Source organism: Colletotrichum chrysophilum, assembly GCF_026319265.1.
Source record: "Colletotrichum chrysophilum strain AFK26 chromosome Unknown scaffold_166, whole genome shotgun sequence".
NCBI classification, from domain to species: domain Eukaryota; kingdom Fungi; phylum Ascomycota; class Sordariomycetes; order Glomerellales; family Glomerellaceae; genus Colletotrichum; species Colletotrichum chrysophilum.
This window is the reverse complement of record NW_026517453.1, coordinates 1-21,899: the sequence shown is the minus strand read 5'-3', so window position 1 is coordinate 21,899 and position 21,899 is coordinate 1. Positions and strand designations below refer to the sequence as shown.

General features: G+C 51.5%; 7 protein-coding genes across 7 annotated transcripts; 4 read left to right on the top strand and 3 right to left on the bottom strand.

Moving 5' to 3' along the window:
* Nucleotides 1-1,936: 1,936 nt before the first annotated feature.
* Nucleotides 1,937-2,611, top strand: COL26b_012184 (uncharacterized protein; the record flags this gene model as incomplete). The annotated part of the gene is made up of 1 exon (XM_053184831.1): nucleotides 1,937-2,611. One exon carries the CDS (start codon nucleotides 1,937-1,939, stop codon nucleotides 2,609-2,611), a length of 675 nt encoding a protein of 224 aa, XP_053031212.1.
* A 2,060-nt stretch (nucleotides 2,612-4,671) lies between these two features.
* Nucleotides 4,672-5,817, top strand: COL26b_012183 (uncharacterized protein; the record flags this gene model as incomplete). The annotated part of the gene is made up of 1 exon (XM_053184830.1): nucleotides 4,672-5,817. The coding sequence occupies one exon, from the start codon at nucleotides 4,672-4,674 to the stop codon at nucleotides 5,815-5,817; it is 1,146 nt and encodes a 381-aa protein (XP_053031211.1).
* Nucleotides 5,818-6,664: 847 nt separating this feature from the next.
* On the bottom strand, nucleotides 6,665-8,760 carry COL26b_012182 (uncharacterized protein; the record flags this gene model as incomplete). Its single annotated transcript, XM_053184829.1, has 4 exons — nucleotides 6,665-7,318; nucleotides 7,368-7,591; nucleotides 7,642-8,336; nucleotides 8,387-8,760. The coding sequence occupies 4 exons, from the start codon at nucleotides 8,758-8,760 to the stop codon at nucleotides 6,665-6,667; spliced, it is 1,947 nt and encodes a 648-aa protein (XP_053031210.1).
* Nucleotides 8,761-9,828: 1,068 nt separating this feature from the next.
* Nucleotides 9,829-11,538, top strand: COL26b_012181 (uncharacterized protein; the record flags this gene model as incomplete). The annotated part of the gene is made up of 1 exon (XM_053184828.1): nucleotides 9,829-11,538. One exon carries the CDS (start codon nucleotides 9,829-9,831, stop codon nucleotides 11,536-11,538), a length of 1,710 nt encoding a protein of 569 aa, XP_053031209.1.
* Nucleotides 11,539-12,527: 989 nt separating this feature from the next.
* On the top strand, nucleotides 12,528-14,598 carry COL26b_012180 (uncharacterized protein; the record flags this gene model as incomplete). The annotated part of the gene is made up of 6 exons (XM_053184827.1): nucleotides 12,528-12,703; nucleotides 12,756-12,881; nucleotides 12,939-13,042; nucleotides 13,517-13,848; nucleotides 13,908-14,312; nucleotides 14,365-14,598. The coding sequence occupies 6 exons, from the start codon at nucleotides 12,528-12,530 to the stop codon at nucleotides 14,596-14,598; spliced, it is 1,377 nt and encodes a 458-aa protein (XP_053031208.1).
* A 432-nt stretch (nucleotides 14,599-15,030) lies between these two features.
* Nucleotides 15,031-15,979, bottom strand: COL26b_012179 (uncharacterized protein; the record flags this gene model as incomplete). Its single annotated transcript, XM_053184826.1, has 2 exons — nucleotides 15,031-15,899; nucleotides 15,946-15,979. 2 exons carry the CDS (start codon nucleotides 15,977-15,979, stop codon nucleotides 15,031-15,033), a joined length of 903 nt encoding a protein of 300 aa, XP_053031207.1.
* Nucleotides 15,980-18,376: 2,397 nt separating this feature from the next.
* On the bottom strand, nucleotides 18,377-20,212 carry COL26b_012178 (uncharacterized protein; the record flags this gene model as incomplete). Its single annotated transcript, XM_053184825.1, has 4 exons — nucleotides 18,377-18,756; nucleotides 18,828-19,106; nucleotides 19,163-19,957; nucleotides 20,020-20,212. 4 exons carry the CDS (start codon nucleotides 20,210-20,212, stop codon nucleotides 18,377-18,379), a joined length of 1,647 nt encoding a protein of 548 aa, XP_053031206.1.
* Nucleotides 20,213-21,899: the final 1,687 nt, after the last annotated feature.

The window sequence follows — 21,899 nt, the reverse complement described above, 5'->3', positions numbered from 1 at the left end:
GTTAGAGTGAGTGTGAGAGTGAGGCTTGAGAGGAGGCTTGTGAAAGAGAAAGAGGAAACGCCGTTTGGGCCGCTGGGCGGGAACGTCACTGGCGTTTCAGCCATAGTCATCTGATGTTTCGGCCCTGCGGTGAGGGGATCTACAGGGACCGGGGCTGGGGTTTGGAGGGGCCTGGACAGGCGTTTGCGTCATTTCTCCGCATGCTCGGCCCCGGGTTCGTGAACTTTAAATAGCACACGCCGTCTCTGGTGGGTTTAGTCGGATTTATTAGTTCGTCTTGGAAGTTGGATTGACTTTGTGGCAGAGATTGCAGTACACTTGGTGATGATAAAGGGAGGTACACATTTCGTTGAAGCTGGAAACATTGAACTCAAATTGGGCTCCAGCGAATTGGGGGAGAATAATAATCAGGCTTCTTAGCTGTGCACAGCGAAACCTCTCGCAACTATTGAACTACCATCTTCTCTAGGAGGCAAGGTTTAAATCTTCATAGTAGTAGGTCCACAGTAAAGGCGTACGGTGACTACATCGCGTCGTTCATCGCGCAGTATTAAGCGCTAATGCAGCTCTTCCGGGGAATTCCATTAGTCTCTTGTCCCATCAACAGGCGCTTCAGCATGAGCGGTTGAATGAGCTACTACTTACATGATATCTACTTTTACTAGGTATCAAAACGTTCACGTCTCCCATAGAGTCAGACAATCGGTGGTCCCAAGAGCTTAGGACGGAGAAAATGTGGTACACTTCATTGAGCCTTCTGCAAAGGAGGGATAATTTTGGAGAGTATTTAGAAAACGTCGAGACTACAAGGCTTCAGGCCGGTAACGAAACCAATGATCAAGGAGTTGAGCATATCTTAGGTAATCCTGCTAGTCACTTAGCACGACTAACCCTTTTTAGCTCATATTATACAACCTGGCTATTCTAATAACAGGAGATGGGGAACTCTCCCGATAATCCAAGGAGCTTTTGCATATATCAACACAGATTGTGATCTTAATTACCTCCACGCGAGTTCAAGCTTGGTAATGTCAGACGTATGATACATTATGAAACCACATCGACTTGGATGTATCAATAATCAGACTAATTGCGTCAGCCCAGCTGCGGGTTTCTGCCATCAGTAGCGGGCGTGAATCAGCCACAAGATATGAAATCAACTCTCTATGCTGCTGATCAGCCGATGATGTTAGCATCCTGCACATTGCCGTGCTTACGCTAAGAATATCATTTGTCATGAAACTAGTATTTGCGACAATAGTAAATCCGTGGAGATAGGTAGAAGCTTACCAATTCCTAGAGCGCCACAGTCTATGTTCACTAATCTCGGAATTTCAACTTCATATAAAGAATGCCAACGTCTACCTAGGTATGAAAGTGCAATTACATATTAACCACACGGTATTCTTTCCTACATCAAAAGAAACTTTCGACACGTCAACTCAAATATTACAGACTCTAATCGAAAATATTGACAAGATGTCTACTCACAAAGCTCTCGTCATCCACACCCTGCAGCAGCCTCCGTCAATTATTGAACGGCCAACTCCAGTTCCAAAGGAGGACGAAATTCTTTTAAAAGTATCAATTGTTGGATGTAAGTGTTCGTTGTAGTTATTGCTTCTCCTTTCTTTTGGGTGTCAAACGATACTAAATATCGGAAGTAAACCCCCACGATGCCTCGGGAAAAAGATACGGGTTGTTCATCAAAGACAATTTACCCTCGCCCCTGGGAGTAGATATCGTGGGGGAAGTCGCTAGCTGCGGCCGCGATGTTACTCAATACCAGGCCGGCGACCGTGTTTTCGCGTTCGGCAGTCCCTTTTCTGCGGACAGTACTGGCACTCAAGAATACTGCGTCGTACCAGCATGGCAGTCAGCCCCGCTGCCGAAGGGTATAAGCGCTGACGAAGCGGCGACTTTCCCGCTGAACGCCATGACCATGGTGTTTGCCTTGTTCCACGAGACTGGCTTGAACTTGCGCAGTCCTTTTGGTGCCGACAAGGATGAATGCGACTACAGCGCGGAATCAATCCTGATCATCGGTGGCGGGTCTGCTACAGGCAACTTTGGCGTGCAGCTGGCCCGGTTAGCGAAGTTTGGAAACATCATTGTGGTGGCATCGAAAGCAAGAGAGGCCCAGCTGAAGGGTCTTGGCGCCACGACTGTTATTGATCGCGCCCTGGACGAATCTCAGATTGAGAAGCAGATCAGGGACGTGGTCGGAGATGATCTGGTTTTCGCTGTGGACTGCGTCGGGCGCGGCCCAGGTGGGCAGACATTGGGCGTCCAGGCTCTTTCCAGCCACAAGAGAGGGGTTTTGGCCGCGTTGATCAAGCTAGGCGACGTCGACGAGTCTCGGATCGGGTCAAAGTCTGCTGGCTACGTTCGGAACCAAGTGTTGTGTCACACGACGAAATACCCGCATATTACGAAGGAATTTTGGGGTGTGCTGCCAAATCTGATCGAAAATGGTACCCTGCGGCCGACGACCTTTCAGGTTGTGGACGGTCTGGACGTTGAGACGGTCGACACTTTCCTCGACAACTACAGCCGCGGTCTTGGACAAACCAAACCTCACTTCCACTTAGGGAATACCTTCGAACAGTGATAACAGCTGGTTGAAAGTTTGGAATGTTGCTTAAAGTTCTGTCCCTTTTCTAATTTAGTCAATTTACCTACTTTTGGAACACCGCATTTGGAACTTTTGAAGAACACTTTGAGAAGGAACTAATATGTCACCGTGGCCGGGCAAACGGAAGGCTGCCAAGGAACTGGACCCAAAAGCCCGAAAGTGTCCCTGACATTATGAAGATAGGAACTGATGCATTTTGTGTCTCATCCGAGCCCTGGCGCAACACCCAAAGAACGAACAGGACAAACAGCGGCAGCGCGCACGCAACTAGGCTGATGGTGTACACAGCGAGCATCTATAGTCAAGATTCCCTCACGGGGTTCCTTCGTATTATTCCTTTTCTTCTCTGTAAGCTGACGACTGCTTGTAGACACCTTTCGGACTGCTGGATGACTGTGGCGGATATATTCGCGTCGCACCAATTCTTCTGGCAGAACTGTAGAGAGCTTAAAGGGGGGGGGTGGGAAATAAATCATGAGATCGAAGACAATCTTCTATCAACCTCAGACTTGATATTTCGGCCCTGCTGTGAGGTGATGGGTTTGGAGGGGCCTGTAGAGGCGTTTGCGTCATTTGTCCGCATGCTCGGCCCTGTGGTTTGTGAAATTTAAATAGTACAAGCCATCTATCTCTGGTGAGTTAGCTGATTTTTGTTAGTTGGTGCTAGGTACTGGATTGACTTTGGCAAAGAGATTGCAGTACAACAGAGTTGAGAACCTGCTTGTGAACTCAACATATCCATGACGAGAACAAGAGCTCGTTGAAAACGAAAGAATTATTTCAGTGCAGAGAGCTGGGTCCAATGAAAATGAAGACTGTGTCTTCGTGACTACATTCAAGACTCTCCAGTTATGTAGGTAGGTATGGTAATAACGTGCCAAGCATCTTGGCTGACATGGTTAATACCGCAAATAACAAGCACATCCACCCACTGAACAGTCTTGATTGCGCCATCCATACTCCCCATGCGTGTTCCACCTCTCTCAAAGATATGGGAGCTGAAAGCCGCGGCACACAGGCTTTTGATGGACCTCATTTTCGTGGGGTGCTAATCCGACCCAATTTCTGGTGGCGTCCGACTAACTGAATCAAGGCTTCGGCAGAACGTTTTCAGATGGAACCATTGCCGAGACCACGTTTGCTTTTTCGGTAGTTGGGGCAGTTCGGGCGACGTTAACACGTTTTCCGTATCTCTTCACGTCGATCTAGTCGGAGCACTAGCCGTCCTCGCGTCAATCTCAGATATATTCTTGACGATGGTGTTGCCACTTCTCAAGCTCCAGACACGACTGATAACTACCATGGGCTATTGTAGTCACCTTGTCTACTACATGATTAGTATGACCAAGTCTCGTCGACGTGTAAACACAATCTGATTAGTCGACTCAAATCGAGATTGATTGAGAATACAGTCATTCAAGTTCACATTATCAGTTGCAAATGGGATTGCCAATTAGTGTCACTCGCCTAATCAGCTTTCCAGATCTGCATGGTCACCGGTGAGACACTATCAGCCATGGCTTGTCTGTTTTATCCCAGCCAGCCATATGGTTCAGCTTATCCCATTCTGCGAAGTCTGGGCGTGATCTAGACTACATCTCTTTCATTCATCACAAAGTATCACATTTCATGTCTCAAGTCTTCATCCGCGTGCGAAATTTCTCACGGCCTGCACACGGTCACATGTGAAGCATTAAGTTAGAATTTTCAAACATCTCGTACGCAACCAATACTATTATGCTAGATTAGCAGCATTGAGCTTTTGGATTTGTATTGTCATGTTCCATTCTATGATAGGCCAGCTCGCCGGTGCTTGCAGATTGCCTCATGGATAATCACCCTTACCATCGGAGTGCCATGATTAGGCACGTGGTCGTCCAAGCCGCCAACAATCGTTTTCTTCAAACTTTTGAACTCGCAACTCCTGCAGTTTCGTTCCCGTTGCAATTCATTTTCACATCAGTCACGTTACAATGGGCCTACCAAACGACACTTAACTCTCCCATCCCGCTCTCGGGCAGGATATCCAGCTCGGCATGCTCTACGACGCGCGGACCTCGCAATTCTTCGGCGGCGTTTCCCTTTGGGATCATTCGGTGGTCAACGCGAAGCAGGAGCTGAATGAAGCGCAGGTCCAAAACGCGGACTTCGTCCTTTCGCACTCGCTCGAAGAAGCCCGAACCAACTGTTCCCTCGACGCCGAAGGCTCGTTAAGCCTTGATCTCAAGCTGTTCAGCGCCACCGGGTCTGCCAAGTTCCTGAACGACAGGAAGGCTACTGCTCACGAGGCTCGTCTTGACGCTTCGTGTACCGTTGTGCGTCGCACACGCCGCATTCCGCAAGAGGTGCTGGCGTCCACGAAGTACGGAAAATACCTCGACGATGCTCAGTACACGCACTTCGTAGCTGAAGTCGTTGAGGGGGGAAGCGCTACACTTAGCTTTGTCCGGGCCTGTTCCTCGGCGGAAGAAGCTAGAAAGATTACAGGGGAGCTCAAAGTAAGCGTTGTCAACGTCCCTGTCAGCGGTAGCGACAAGGTCGAGTTCTCCGCCAAGAACGAGTCGCTTTTCGAAGATGTCAAGATCTCATACAGTGGCGCCATAGCCGAGAATGTCTCCAGCATCGAGGATGCCAGAAGGGTTGCTGGGGAAATGGCCAAAACGCTGGCTAAGCAAATGAACACGCTATACTACAAACTTCTTCCGCTCTCGGTTCTCGACAGGAAAGCCAGCCGGACCATCCGCAGCTTGGATACCGGCCTCGTCAACAAGACGGCTGCGGTTCTCAAAGCCGGCTCCACCGCGGGTCTCATGTTGCAAGATCTTCTCGGTCAAGATTTGTTCCAGAAAGAATTCCCGGCAGTCGGACGGCAGCTTTCGAATTTCCGGGCTGCCTTTGCTGGCGCCCAAAACGACTTTGAGCAGGAGGCGCGTCGCCTACTCCCTCAACTTCGAGACGGTAACACGGACGAGAACGAAAAGATGGCAGATCTCCGGAAAACGGCCAACTTATTTCAGCACCAGACTGAGCTTGCTATGCGGTTCATCGATAAGAAGACAACAGAGGCTAATGTGCTTCAAAAGACGCTTGATCCTCTGTTTGAAGAAGAATTCGAGAACCATCTGGGAGTGATGAAGCTTCAATCTCTCACGGGCGACACGTCCCCAAGGCTTTTCCTATAATTAGGAGGTCCCTCTATCGGTATTCACAAGCACCCACTCCAAGCACAGATCGAGTCTGGCCGCAAGAACTCCGACACGGGAGAGTCTGACGACGGCTTGGACGAAGAGTGGTTCGAGAACGACGACATCATTGCGTTCGTGAGGCAGTCTTGCTGTGCTCTGCGAAAGCTGCGCTTACTGCCACCTGCAACCGCTCCAATTTGTTTTGGGGTTGCAAGCATAGATACCGCATACCGCCCTGGCGGCCCAAAGAAGGTCAAGACCAGTGTTGGCGACATCATCCTCGACAACCACGGAAGGTTTTCCATTGTTACCGGAATACTCCCCAGAGCTCCTGCAGCGCCATGTTAGCCATCGATGGTAAGACAATTGCAGTAGCTCTGATCCGGGCACGAGAGGACCTTGAAAATGAAACCATACCGACCACGGGCTTTCTGGTGAGATATCAACGGCGTCAAAGTCCTCTTCGAGGCGCCGCCTTCCCTAAGGAAATCGAGAATGATTCGCCCACAGAGGTTTGCTGCGCCGCTTCAGAGTCACACTTAGTCCTCGGGTCGCTGTCAGGCAACTCCGACTATGAAGTTGAAGTCAGCGTCCAGACTATGATCGGAGCGTCTGCTTGGAGTCCAGTGACTGTTGTTCACACGCCCAAGCCATCGACTATAGCTCGCCAGATGATGGAGTTCTTTGAGAAGACTAGGCGGCTGCGACTGCAAGGTTAAGATGGCATCGGAGGAATACTTTAGATTAGTGTTCGATTATGACTCAGTAATACGAGTGTCAAAACAGGAGAATACAGTCATACGTGGAAATAGGTTACAATTTCACCCTAACAACAGTGAAAAGCCTAAAGACCTCTCAGTGCGGAGATGAGTCTGAGAGTTGACAAACCAAGATGCTGCTGCGACCCGTGAATATCATTTTCCATGAAGCTTCCCGCAGGAGCTTTCTTCCCAGAGCGGAAGCGAGGGATCGTTACTTTAAACGCCAATGCCGGATCAAAGAACCCCATCCATACTATGTCGTCCGGGGAAACATTCAGAGCGTTTGCAACGTTCTCTGCGGATAACAGGCCGGAATGCTTAACAGCGTCATACGTCGACTTGGACTCGAAAATTGCATCTATAGTAATCTCGTAGGGGCCTGCGTTCTTAGAACGCAGAACCCGTGAGATGTCAGATAGTGTCTGCGGTGTGCATTTTGCTCCCTCATGGCCGTTCATAGTGGGGTTAAGAGACTGTTGATGTTGCTTCGATACCGCCAGCTGCCCTTGAGAAGGGGTTTGACGACCGGTTCGTCTGGTATTTGGTTTGTTCGGATTGCCGATGGTGGCCACAGTGGCGCGGATCAACCGGGACCCAAGTCTCTCCTCGCCGGGCTCAAGGTCCATAAGGTGATAGACGGAGAACTGGCAGCAAGGGCCAGTCTCGATCTCAAGTTTACCCGCGATGCCGAAAGCAAAGTTGCCAGACGTCGCCTTTTGACCCGGGTAAGGACCGTGCTGTGGTCCTCGTCAGTTGAGAATGAACAAACTCCAAATTAAAACTCACAATCATGCCGATTCTTGCCGTAGAGACAAGACCGGTTGCCAGCTCCTGGGTGGGTGCGACGGCCTCTGCAATGATAAAAACTCCTCCTGGACCCAGTGGGGTGCTCTGGCCCTGGCCGTAAGTGTGGAAATCTAGGTCCCAATTGCCGGGAATATTCGGATGCTGCTGCTTTACATATGCCTTGACGAGGGAAAGGAGGTCGTCTAGCTGGTTGATAAGTATGTCTGCAGATAATCAGTCATATGACACCCAAGTTTGCATCATGTTGACCTACGATCCCTGACGCTTCCCAGCACTATCGATCGGTATCCCAATATCTTCGCACCCTCCAGTTTAAGTTGATACGGCTGGCCACTCGCTGCCGAGGACTTGAACTCAGCTCCGCGGACGCGGATCGTCCTGTCGTCTTCAAGTTGTTCGTACTTAGCGGCGTCAAGATGGAGCGCACCGCCGGGACCTCTTAGAATGTCCGGCCTAGTGTTCTCATACAAAGAATGAGCTGCCACTGAAAGGGGCGTGCATCTTGACTGGGCTGCAATGGGTCGGACGTCAAATACACCGTCTTGGTAGACGGTTGCAACTGCACCATGCGACTTTGGCGTGGAGCATTGCCCTCCGCACTCCATGATCTTGCCCATGTGTAGGAATCCGCCGTGTCTCTCTTCGAGTTCTTGTTCGCTGAGGCCTGGATGTTGCCGCTTGAGCTGGAACATGGAGTATGCAGCATAGGGAGCCGGGTCGTATGCGCGGCCTCCAACGATGACATCAAAATCCGGATCAGCTTCCATCGCATTAATGAAAGGCTCCGGGCCGACTTGTGCAACGACTCGCGGGGTAGCTTCAACATCGCCTTCTGTCAGGGCTGGAACACAGGTTCCACAGCCAGTTAAGCGGCTAGCTTTGAGTCGGTCAAAGATGATGGTTTTGTCGATACCGGAGAAAATGGAAATCGTCTTGAAAGAATAGTCCCTGGTTCTGTCAGTTGGTTCGAGTTCATAAACTAGAGAATATGCACTCACTCATTTCCCTTCTCAGCCGATATCTCAGCGATGATCTCTTGCATCAAAACGACATGTTCGTCCGCACCATCGCCGCCGGCAGAGCCAAAGATCAACTGGACACCAAAGGTATTTACAAGCCTCAACAACTTCGTTAGATCTTTGACATATGCCGATCGAGGACAAGTCATTGTTCCCAGGGCCAATTTCTCCGGCCCGCTGTCTGTTGAGCCTGCGTCGAGGATGATGGCGGTCGGAACGCCGGTATGGACTAGTCGAGCAAGCTCATTTGCGGCGAGATCTTCGTCGAAGCCGTATCCCATACAGCCCACAGGGGCGACGATGTGGCAGATAGGCTTGAGGTCCATGTCTTGGTTAATGACAGAAATTGACATGGTAGGTGATTAAGGTGATCTTAGTTGGGAGACAATATTCGTGCAGGGCTAGACCGAGTGAATAAATGCTTTCGTAGGGAGTATTCTCGAATGTTTGATGGTAGTAGTTCTCTGGGTTGTGGAAGCAGCTGACAGGTTTTAACCTTCAAGCTGGATATCATAATCCGACGTCAGCTTGAGTGCGACTTGACCAACCACCCGGACTTGATGTCTCAAAGATCAGTTCCAGGCAACAGCATAGCAGACATTTTTGCCCGGGATTCCGTGTATCCACCGTGAAAGTCGTCGGGGTCGGAGTTCACAAGGCACAGGCTTACGGCCTTGACAGGAAAAGACCGTTGGAGAATAAGACCTTGGACTTGCGGGCATATTACGGCTCTTCAGCGGTCGGGATGAAGGTCGGGGGACATGGTGAAATAAGTACGTGGCTTAGACCTGTCCTCCGTATCCGTGTCCGTAGGCTCCATCTTCCAATCAGAGCGACGCCGCGACGCCGGCCGGATGGGTCTCAGCCCTGAATCCGCTCCCGTGTCCGTAGGCCATGGTTTTCGTGGGTGCTTGGCTCGGACTCGTGCTGCGCCATCCTGCCACCCTGCATCCTTCCCATATGCTTATTTCTGATACCAGCGGCAATCATTAGCTAGCTTGGTATAGCTCAACGCGCTCGCGTAGTCTGACGCGGCATTTGGGCAGTGCTCGTAGGAATTAGCATTGTAAAATATCTTGGCATTAATGGTTCCCCGTTGGAGTTCTGTAATTCTGGTTACTGTGCTGCGCCTTTGCTGTGATCCTCCTGCCGCGCATGCTCGAACAACTCAGCGGCAGTAGCAGAGATTGTGCTGCTTATAGGCAGAATGGTAACACCTCAATGGAGGGGATTTCGGGACATAAAGCACCATCCCGATCCCTCCATGTCGGCAGAAAAGGACATTAGATCTCATCAACCCGACATCACTGACCATAACACTTTTACACAACTACCGAAGTTTCCGAATATCATTACGCTCTCTTTTGTTGACTCCCATTGCTCCCAACAACAAACCCTACTCGGTGTCAACTCCTTCGGCAATGGACATTTCGTATGACCGCCGCGGCGAATACAGCCCCGCAAACGTGGGAGCGACCAACACCGAAACCATTGAAATGGCCGAACCGAGTCCATCATACACTACAGGCTCTAGGACGGGCCGGGAAAGCAGCCTGTACCCGGACGGCCCACGTCATACGCGTGATCACTCCACAAACCCGCTGATGAAAACAGCAAGCGAGACTTCGAGCACAGTCAATGAAGAAGAGCCCGATTTACCACTCGGCAAAGCCATCCGCCAGTACCCCAAGGTGGTTGCATACGCTTTGTCACTGACAATCATTGTCATCGGATGGGGTTACGCCTTGGTAATCGTCGGCACCATCGTTGCTGTTGAGCCTTTCCAACATGACTACGGCGAGATCTTCGAGGACGAATGGATTATTCCATCTCTTTGGATCTCTCTATGGTCTGCAGCTATTCCACTAGGCATGGCGTTTGGTTCCGTTTTCGCTGGTTGGTTCCAGGACAGAGTCGGTCGTCGAGTCAGTTTACGGACGGGCAGCATCATCTGCGCTGTAGGTGTTGCCGGCATCTTCTTCTCCTATCTACCCGCCAACATCAACGCCATGCGATCCATGTTCTTCGTCGGCAAGCTCGTCCAAGGCCTGGCGATCGGTATCCTGAAAGTCACGGCAATGACTTACATTTCTGAAACGGCGCCGACCGCGTTGCGTGCATCTGCTATGGGGCTCGTACCCACCGGCAACCTCGTCGGTCAACTGCTGGGGTCTATCGTCCTCTTTGTCTTGAATAAGTACCCTGGGCGCTCCGGCTATCTCGCCTCCTTTGGATCACAGTGGACCTTGGCTCTTGTTCCATTCATCCTCTCCATCATTCTCCCTGAGAGCCCAGCGTTCCTGGAAGAGAAAGGGCTCTCAGACCAAGCAATGGAGTCTGCGCGAAAGCTCTACGCCCCTCGAGCCGACGCTTTGAAAGCCTTGAAGAAGATCAGAGCCAGCATCGAGGAGGAGAAGGAAGTGTCTGTAGGCGCTACATACCTTACGTGCTTCCAAGGAACCCATCTTCGCCGCACCATGATCGTGTTTATGGCCAATCTGTTCCCCGCGATGTTTGGCCTTGACCTCATCGCCAAGTCAAGCTATTTTCTCCAGACCATCGGCATGGCGTCTGGTACCAGTTTGATGATACTCATCGGTGGCATCGTCGCTGGCACCTTTGCCAATCTCGCTGGCATGTGGGTCCTATCCCGCGTGGGCCGGAGGAAAATCACCCTCGTTTCACTGATCGTGGCCAACATCCTGTGGGTTGGGGTTAGTATCTCGGGGTTCTGGAGGGGGCCAGTCGTCGCTTATTTCACTGCTGGTGGATGTATTGCCATCATCGTGGTTTGCGGCATGGGCGTGTGGCCTGCGGGCTACGCCGTCGTGGGCGAGACCAGCTCCTTGAGACTTCGCGCCAAGACACAAGGTTTGGGTGGAGTGGTCCAACAGGCTTCTTCGGTTGTCTTGAGTATCATTCTCCCGTATCTGTTCAACAAAGACGCCGGTAATTTGGGTGCCAAGACGGGATGTTTGTACGTGGGGTTGTGTGCTATCGCGGTCGTGCTCTGCTTTTTCTTCCTTCCGGAAATGAAAGGGCGAAGTGTGATCGAAATTGATCGCATGTTCGATTTGAAGCTACCAGCCCGCGAGTTCAAGAGTTGGAGAGCGGACGAGGAGGCGAGGTGAAAGATGTGCATGCTGATATTGGTTGATAACAATTTTACGCAGGGTACTTGACAGAAGCATTGCTTGGAGTTCATGTTTAGGATCACAGCTTGAGATGATGACTGTAAGAATAGTATGGATGTGAAATATTTCAGTTTCAACAAACTGGACCTGGTTCACACTGGCCCAAGATCCCAGTCTGTATGTGAGGATCTGTACCTGTCAGCAACATGGACTAGCGTAACTAAATGGCTTGTTCCGGGTCATCTAGAGCTCAAACCATACGAATAGTAGCTTGTCCATCGGGCGCTCATGATGGCAGGAAGGGCCGAAACCCGAAGGCCTCATGTCTCTGGATGTCGATATCACCGTATCAACAAAAAATAGGATTTTCAGGTTATTGACCATCACAGAGCCACGCTTCTTGTCTCACATGACACCCAAGAAAATGTTAGCAGAAAGGTCCGAATGTAGCGGTTGAGTCGGGCTGGGAGCTGAATCCATACAAGGCCCACCAAGCCACTTGGCGTACTGGGCAGAGTCTCGGTATTCCAACGAGAGTCTTAGAACCTCAGCCTTGGCCTCGTGGCACTCCACTGGCCAAGAGCATGCCGGATAAATTACAAAACAGTTTTCATTGGATGATATGTAGCCTTATTACATGAAAGATGTCTCTGTATGGTAGGTAGGCCGCCCAGCATACAATTGTCGCCCGGGATGTAAGCTTGGACTCCTGATTTGCCGCCCGCCTAAGGAGCTGAGCACATCTTGGGTAATTCTGCTAGTCACTCGGCACGACTGGACCAACTCAGCTCATGTGATACAACCTGGCCATCCCAAGAACAGGAGACGGGGAGGTCTCCCGACAACCCGAAGCGCGTCTTGGATACTTTTCCCCGGATATTTAGACCTTAGGCTCCCCACTTCGAGGTAGGTATGTGGAGAGTCAGCCCAAGCGGTCGCTCGCGTCTGATATTCATCAACACGATTTTTCGGGAAAGCCGCACAACATGGGGCCGTTTTCCAAGATCAAGGCTACCAAGCCCAACAAAGAGGCCACAGTTCATGCTCAAGACGAGGCCCCTCAGTTCGAACATGTCACATGGTATCGCGACCCTGGGTTGAGGGCTCTGTATTGGCATGCCTTCATCCTTTGCATTGCGTCCGCTAGTACTGGATACGATGGGTGAGTTTACGACAACCTATCACGAAAGTTTGCAGCTACTCACACCGGACAGAATGTTCTTTAACTCCGTGCAGAATTTCGAGTCATGGAAGGAGTACTTTGACAGCCCCAGCGATCATCTCCTGGGGCTTCTAGCTGCTCTGTATCAAATTGGGAGTCTTGCCTCCATTCCTATCGTGTGCGACCCCCCCGGTTCTGACTTCATGGAATGAGAATCTACTGACAATAAGTAAAGCCCCTATTTCACCGACCACTGGGGCCGGCGACTGCCCATTGTCATCGGTGGTGTTATCACGATTGCAGGTGCTGCACTTCAGGCCTTCTGCCAGAACATGGGAGGTCCGTTCAGAATTCTTTGACAGAAAGCCTACCCTGTGACTAATGAACTGCAGGCTTTATGGGTGGGCGCGTGCTTCTGGGTTTCGGAAACTCGTTCTCTCAGATGGCGTCACCCATGCTTCTCACTGAGATCGCCCACCCTCAGCATCGAGCAAGGCTAACGACCGTTTACAACTGTCTTTGGAATGTAGGAGCTTTGCGTAAGTGACCTTTAACATGGTCATTTCAGACCGAATGCTGACGCACCATTCGGGCTTGAAGTCGTCGCCTGGACATCGTTCGGCACCAACTTCTTGAACAACCAGTGGTCCTGGAGAATCCCGGCATTGTTGCAAGCCCTGGTAAGCGTCTCTTTAACTGAAAATAACTGTGATTGAATTGCTGAACATGAGTCCAGCCATCTGTAGTGCAAGTTGTCGGCATTTGGTGTAAGTCAAATCTTGAGCCTCTGTGACACTGTACTTACGTTCTTAGGGGTCCCAGAGTCACCTCGATACCTTATCGCCAACGACAAGCTAGACGATGCGATGGCAATTTTGGCCAAATACCACGCGAATGGCAACGTTGACCATCCGACGGTAAAGTTCGAGTACCGCGAAATCACAGAGACTATCAAGATGGAACAGGCCGCCAAGAATCACAGTAGCTACCTCGACTTCTTCCGCACCCCGGGTAACAGATACCGATTCATGATTCTCATCTCTCTTGGCATATTTTCTCAGTGGTCGGGAAACGCGATCATCAGTAATTACACCAACATATTGTATGACAACGCCGGAATTACTGGCTCAACCGAAAAGCTCGGTGTAAGTTTCACTTGGTAATCCTTGATTCTACATGAGCTCATTTGACATCCATATGCTAGCTGTCGGGTGGATCATCTATGGTATCGCTGATTGTATCCATTTCTTTCGCCCTCTTGGTTGACAAGTTCGGCCGTCGCCCAATTTTCTTGCTCTCCACCGGGGGCATGTTTGGCACCTTCATCTTCTGGACTTTGACCTGTGCGCTGTACGAAGAATACAGCTCACCAGGAGCCAACCACGCCATGATATTCTTCATCTGGGTGTTCAACGTCGCATACGCCATCGCATGGTCCGGCCTCTTGATCAGCTATGCCGTCGAAATCCTCCCCTACACTCTACGAGCGAAGGGGCTGATGATCTTGAACATCGCAATTCAGTCGGCTTTGACTCTTAACAACTATGCCAACCCAGTAGCACTGGATTATTTCGAAGGAGAAACTTGGAAGCTTTATCTCATCTACACTGTAAGTCAAAAGTATCAGGTCTTCAGACATGGTGCGCTAACCAAGCTGATAGTGCTGGATCTTCCTCGAACTGTGCTTCGTCTTCTTCAAGTACGTGGAGACAAAGGGACCGACTCTCGAAGAGCTCGCGAAGGTTATCGACGGATCAAATGCACAGGTTGCTCAGCTTGACATCCAGCAGATCGAGAAGGAGGCTCATATCCACAATGGCCGCGATAGCGAGCACGCGGATGGCGTCCCTCAGCTGGCAGATTCATTGGATGATAAAGGAGTCCAGCGGAACTAATTTTCTTGGGCACTGACCGAGATGTGAGCTATGAATGGCTTGGGCCGATGCTTTTCGAGACCGGCAATCACCTTCCGAAGAACAGAGTGGTGGGAAGTTGAACGTCTTTGAATTTGAAGATGCATAGCGAGTCAGAATTCATGACCCGACGCTGATGCTTGTCTAAAAGTGCTTTAGTCTCCAGATAAACTTCGATCGGAATCTGAACTTAGGTTGCCGTTCAACCGAGACAAGCCTGTACCCGGATTAAAAATGCAACCTCCTGCAGGTTCAAGCTTGAACCTTAATCGTGCCCATGTTCCCACGTAAGGCGAAGACAACAAGTCTTGTCCGACAAAAGTCCGATAAAACTAGCGACACATTGCGAATGACGCAGCACCTACGACGAGAGATATCGCGTTCGTGTAAATAGGTCATCGCTGCCCCGGCGATTTACTTTGTGCCCCATGCAGTTCTCAACGCATCGACTACCGAACTGGTAGGCCATGCGTGTAAACTCTCCAGGTTCGCCATGAACCCTACAATGGCCTGCTGCTCGCCCTGATCGTGAAAGTACTCTCCACACAAAGAGATGCCCACGCCAGCAGTCACCATCGCAGGCTGGTCCCTGTGATTCGACAGCGCGAGGCCACATATTTTGCGTGTCGCATCTCGCAGCAACTCCTCGAAAGCCTGGTTTGCTGCCTGTGCGCCGATGCCCAATCTCTGATTCTTCACGCTATGCACCGCCAACATGATCCTCGTCAGCTCGATGTGTTGCAACGCCAGCACCTGGCAGTCGTTCGCGTGCCAAATGATGGGGAAGTAATCGCCCTTTTCAGGGTTGCGTTCTTGGTATGCCAGGGGCTTATAGTGGGGAGGCAGGTGTTCGTCCCAGTTGTGCTCGAAGGCTTTGAGGGCGTTCCACTGCTCCACTCGGGACTTAGGGTCTTCGGAATCGATGGTGTTGTCGGAAGACGTGCCGAAGCAGAACTTGAGGACGTAGGCGCACCATACGAGGATTCGGTTGGCCCAGTCGAAGTCGTCGGCGACCATGTCAGGTTCGAACTGGGAGCAGTCTTCGGCGCCGTAGAGGGGAAGTCGGAAGGGGCGTCGGTAGAGCAGGACGGACCATATCTCTTGACGCAGGGCGATGAGCGTCGCGGAGTGCCGTAATGACGGCATGCTTGGGGCATAGATATCGGCGCCTCGTGGGGGATGATAGATGATGCTGAAGAGGCCAATGGTGTCTTCTTGCTGGGCGTGGAACACAGCTTGAACCGCGCTGACGTATGTCTCGGAGTCGGAACCGGTGAGATGGGCTGCAAGAAATGCGTCGTTAGCAAGAGCATCGCATCGTGTCGTAACTAGTATTGAAATGCCCTACAGTCGACCTGTTCATGGTAGCGAAGAATTGTGATAGCAGTGAGGGCATCATCATTGCATGGATGTGCCGGATCCGTTGACGTGTCCATCAGATAGGATATGCACTTGTTATGGTAGTGAATGGCAGACTCTTTGTTGAGATTCGGGAGAGGTATGCCGTGGTATTTGATTACTTGGTTCGGGCCCTTGTTTGACCATAACTGAGTCAAGTATCTGGCTGCCGCTGTACATATCGCGTACATCAAGAGGGGATTGTAGACTGCGCGCTGGGGCACCACGAGGACATAATGACGATCTCGGTCGGTGGTATCGAACTGGATGTGACCAAGTTGAGTGAGCACTTGGAACAAATTAGAAGTAGGGGGGTACTTCAAGATTTGCTGGGGATCATGGCGAGACAAACATACAGCTGCAGCAAGATTCTCAATAAAGCATCTGATAAGGCACCCTTCCTGCAAACCTAATTGCGGAGTCTCGCTGATACTGCCTGCAACTGACGAAGCTTCGACGTTTGGATCTTCAAAGACGGGTGACTGGTATTGCGAAAGCAAACTTGGTCGTCTCGGTCGGCCGTTGACAATAGCTCTACTCCATCCTTCAGGTATCGAGCGAGGAACTGACGGGCTCGGTGCAGATATGCTGGTGTATGGCGTGCTTATGCTCGAAGAAGGTGTCGCGACCGGTTGGAAATTGAAGAATGACGCATGTCCATGGCTTGAGCCCGCTGTCCCATTTGCTATTTGGGTTCCACCCCCTAATCCGATGTCGAAAGCTTCAGCATCAGCTGGTGAGGATTGTTGCGATCGTGCTTGGGCATTAGGTGATAGTCTCGTGACGAGATCACTAGCTGACCCTGACTGACTACTAGGCCCGCCTTGCGAAAATGAATGCAGGGCCTCGGCTGCTGCGGTGAGTTGGTCAGCTGCCTTGGGCTGTGTCACTGTGATCGAGGCTTCGAACGTCGGTTGGTTGGGATTCGGGGGAGGAGGTATTGATTTGCTTTTGGGGGCCTTGCTGGACTCGTCGACGATAGCGAGAGGCTTCTGTGTATCTTCGTGTTGCAAAGCCGGTGTTAGAGTTCCATCCGGTAGATATCAGCAGAAGGGCTTTTCTAGGAAGGGTCTTACCACCACTTGCACTTGCGTGCAGCCACGGTTGATTCACATCGAAGGAATATTTCTTTTCTGACGCGACCATGCGCTTGAACCTGAAGCGGTTACTCACGCGTACGCAGTGAGACTCTGACTTCTTGCAGCCAGAGCATGGTGTTTCGCCGTCGCCTGCGGTCCACCGTCAATATCAGGAACTCCCTATGCATATGGCCGTGTCGCCAAGACAAACGTAGGCCAATGAGAAGGGGACCATTCGCAATAACTCACATTTGAGGTGTTTTTCTATGTTCAATCAGGTTAGCCAGGCATGTTCGACGACCACACCTTCAAGCGAGAAAACAGGGGGCGAAGACGATAAGACATCCATCCCTCCGTGATGTCCGCGGACAGCGCGGACCACCATCATGGCATGACGAACGAACAAAAACAGCAACACTGGAGGATGGGAAATATAAGGTCAAAATACCACATACCTCTGCATTTCCCGCACGGCACGATCCGTTCGCGTCTCTGTGGTGGAGCCATTCCCGCCCTTCAGAGTAAGGCATCATACCATGGCTGAGGCAAAGAAAATGTCGAGGTGGCCCAGGAAGGAAGCAGTTCGCCGACACCATCCGTTGGCGTGGGGCAGTGCGGAACATATAAAAAGGGCATAAAGAGGACATTACTCGGCGAAGTGGGCGCCTAGCGGCTCTAGATGGCTTTAGCTTCAGCGACCAATCCCTGCTCATCCAAGGCCTCCATCTGGCCGTCTCTAGGGCACGTTAGGAATAGTTTTGTCCTGGAAGGAGATGTTGGCGGGGGAGTCGAACCCCGCACTGCAAGTCTTTACAGCGTGCGTTTGATTCTGACACTGAGTCTCCAACGCAGTACGGTGTTGGCTGTGGAGTAAGCATGTAGAAATACGTGTGAAAAGTTGGGACGTGTAAGCTGTCCGCGGGATCCACGGCGCCTACCTCCTGGCAAATTCTTGCATGCCATGATATCATTTCCCCTGCTTTGCGATCACGAACCTCAAGAAATTGGATTTTGGTGTTTTCCAATGTTCTCTGATAGTCATGTGGCATCTGGAATGCATCTGGTATGACAGCTCACAAACCTTGAGGCTCTGGAGTGAGCGGTATGACGAGTCTGGCCCTTCAGCTCTTCAGCTTTAATATGTCTTCACGATAACGACCAGCGAATCTTCATCTCGGTCTCGTTCACGCATCGTGTCACACGGGTATCGGCATGGCTAGAAAACCTTAATTCGTACATCGAATACAACCTCGGATGCGGCAGGGCTTCCGCACCATCCACGTCTACGGCATACTGGAGACCTGATACTTCGGGTCGGTCCAGATCTCCTCCACAATGCGCCTGCGGATGTCCTGCTCCTCCGCCACACTGTGATCTCCAAACAGGGCGGAGATCTGCTCCAGAGACTTATGGGCCGTCTCAGGCACCATGAAGAAGGAGAAGACACCGGCTGCAACGCAGAAACACCCGAAGAAGAGATACGTGCCCCAGCCAATCTTGATCAACATCTCCGGAACACACACTCCGATGATGAAGTTGGCCAGCCAGATCATGGCGGTCGCAGCTCCAACACCCTTGGCGCGCTTCGAGTTCGGGAAAATCTCTGCGGGCAAGGTCCACGCCAAGGGGCCATACGATGTCGCGTAGCAGAGGACGTAGATATCTGTGTGCGATGCGAGTCAGTATTCCGCCACTCGTTCATGTTTACTACGAGAAAGGGGCCGGGCTTCTCACAAATTAGGGCAACGCCGAGCCAACCCATGGCGGGATGCTCGTCCCAGCTGCTGTTGAACTTGCCGACCACGCCTGCCATGATGAGGTGGGGGACAGCCATGGCGAAACCACCTCCAATTGCGAGCTTCCTACGTCCGACTTGGTCGAGGAACAGGAAGGTCGGAATGCCGGCGATAAGCTGGCAGATGTTGACCATCCCGGATAAAATCAGGGGCATGTCTCCCTTCTGGCCGAGGGCGGCAAAGAACGTAGGGGCGTAGTATACAAACGCGTTGATTCCTTGAATAAAGAGTGTTAAAAGAATCTCCTTATCGGCAAAGAAAAGGTCATCGTACCTGAGAATTGCTGGAAGAACGGGATGGCGAGGGCAATGGTGGTGCGCTTCAAGTATCGAGGTCTGAAAAGATCCGCCCATTGCGCAAGTTCGGCCGTAAAAGCGTTGGTGCTCGGGTGGTCGCGAGCCACCATTGCCTGCTGAAATCGCACCTCCGATAGGATTCCCTTCCACTCAGCCTGCACGCGCTCGTCGGATATGGGTACACGGCGGAGCTTGGTCAAAGCCCCGAGACTGTCCTCGTCACGACCGACCATCGCGAGCCAACGCGGAGAGAACGGGAAGAAGTGGATGCCGAGGCCCACCATCAGCGCCGGAGCCATTTGCAGAGCAAATGGGAGCCTGAAAGCCCACTCGCCGGATATGCTTCGCGTCCCGAACGTGATCCAGTACGCGACAATGGCACCAATGACGATGCTGATGGACTCCAGAACGAGGAGGGAGCCTCGCAGGTTCGGAGGTGCAATCTCAGAGATGTACAATGGCGCACCCATGGCCAGGGTTCCGACGCCAATTCCGCCGATGGTGCGGCCGGCCACCAAAGTGCCGTAGTTATGGGCCGCGGTTTGGATGATGGCGCCGACGCAGAAGAAGAATGTGGCGATCGTGAGGGCCCATTTGCGGGAGATCTTATCGGCGAGGTATGGGAGAAACAGGCAGCCTATGAAAGCTCCGAACTCAAGCATACCAGTCATGAAGCCGGTGTTGAAGCCATATCTCGGGTGGTCGGGGGATGTTTCGGGAAATTGGTCGTGGAACTGGGGCATGACCAGGATGATTGAGATGACACCCTGATCTGACGCGCTTGATTAGACACAATCTTCACATGACGATTCTGCCACTTCTGAGTGGACGTACCGTAACCGAAGGAGAATCCACCAAATGAGGCCAAGAGGGCGGCCCCGAGTACGTATGGGGACCGCACGATGCCCTTGATGCCATCAACATCGTAGTTAATCGGCGCGTCGGCCTGAGCTAGGATGTTGGCGTTGACATCCTCAACCTGACTGTGAGCACCGCTACGCGACTGCGTCTTTTCAAGGTCGGACATGACGGTTGCTCGTCCGTTGCACACAATGAGCCGGGACACGGAAGAAAGGTTGAAGAAGGGGTGCAAGGCTCTTAGTCCGAGGCCCCGGAGAGTGATGGTGGATGGTCTAGTTGAGATTTCCTCTGAACCCGTGTCGAGCACAAGATGAGACAAAAGTTTTGAATAGCTTCTCAGCTCATCTCTTTATACTTTGGCCGATGTTCTTAACATCAACTTCTACATCCATGGCAACAGCGGACATGGTCAATGCGACCAGCCAATCAGGACAGAGGGAATGTCAAGGGCGGACTGTTTTGGAGATTCTCGATTCTTGGAGAAACAGACAGCCGGGAGCTAACGTGCTTCCCCCACGGGGTAGACTGCCTGTCAATTGTCTGCGGTCACACATTCCCGGCAATTCATTCGTGCTCTGGTTGGAACTGGAACAGGGGGGCACATCAGCTCGCAGACTGAGTACATCACGGGCGGGGAATAGAGGACTGTGAAAGAGTTGGTACAACATTGGACAGAGATCGACTCGCCAAGTTCAGATGGCCGAGCGTTCGACCCACACCGCGTGACGTGCCTCGCCCGGGGGCGTTCCATGATGCGAATGGATCATCCAACAGAGGAGCGAACTCGCCGGCATTTCGGCGAGTGACTGCCTAATTGGGATGGGCTTCTCAGTCTACTCCAACTTCCCCGCAAACCATCTCGGACCCAAACATGAGTTGTCTCTACCAACAAAGACATGCACCCCAGCCTCAGAAGCGTCATCTTTGACCTTGTAACTCGAACCTGGCGATGGCGCTAGCTGATACCAGAAGTAGAGTCTGGGGCAAGCTTAGCTGTCATCTGCGCCTGGAGCAGGTTGTGGGGTCTTTCACACGCACGCCTGCATCCCTGGAGCGCAACTGCCAGACCAGTCCGTCGAAATTGGGGTCCGGCCGTACCGTCAAAAGGCATAATGCTTCAGTACTTTGCGCCAAGGACGGCATTAAATCCTCTTCCCGAATGTCCTCCATGTCATCGGAGAGTCGGAGGTGGCGATGTAGAGCCTATCGTCACAATCGTAGCAAATATGGAAGCATGACCAATAACGGGGTTGATGTTGCGTCAAACCTTCCCCGCAAGACCTTTTGCTTATCTATGAGTCTAGTATGTGGCGCTAGTTCAGTCTGAATATTGAGCACAGATACGAAACTACCCCAGGTTCTAGCTGGCAGTCATGGGCTATGGGCCACGACGGAACGCTTTGCCTAGTTAGATGGAAGTATCTGGTTCTGGCTAGGCAGGTTGCAACTTTCTGGTGATTTTCCCCGGCCCGGCGGAGACTGTGGCCGTTTTATTCTTGATCACGGCTTACTCGAGGGTAAAGCTCAGGTGGAAGACTTGTTGCAGGTAAATGGCGGTGGCAGGTCTACCGTCTGGGTTGACGGCCAAGCCGACTGTCGTAGACGTTGTACAATAAGCATCGCAGATAGATTCCTCCCAAGTAACACGTAGAGAACGACACAGATACCCAGAAGTCGGAGACATATTTGAGTTCTGGTTTACTCGCCATTATCCAGCGCTGCCGCCAAAGCCAATCTATCAAACCTACTAACAAATATACCAAACAATTGAAGCTATTCCCAACTGTCAATTAAACAATTCCTGACCCCTCATATTTGATATATTGGGTTGATTTGGCTTGGTATATTATATA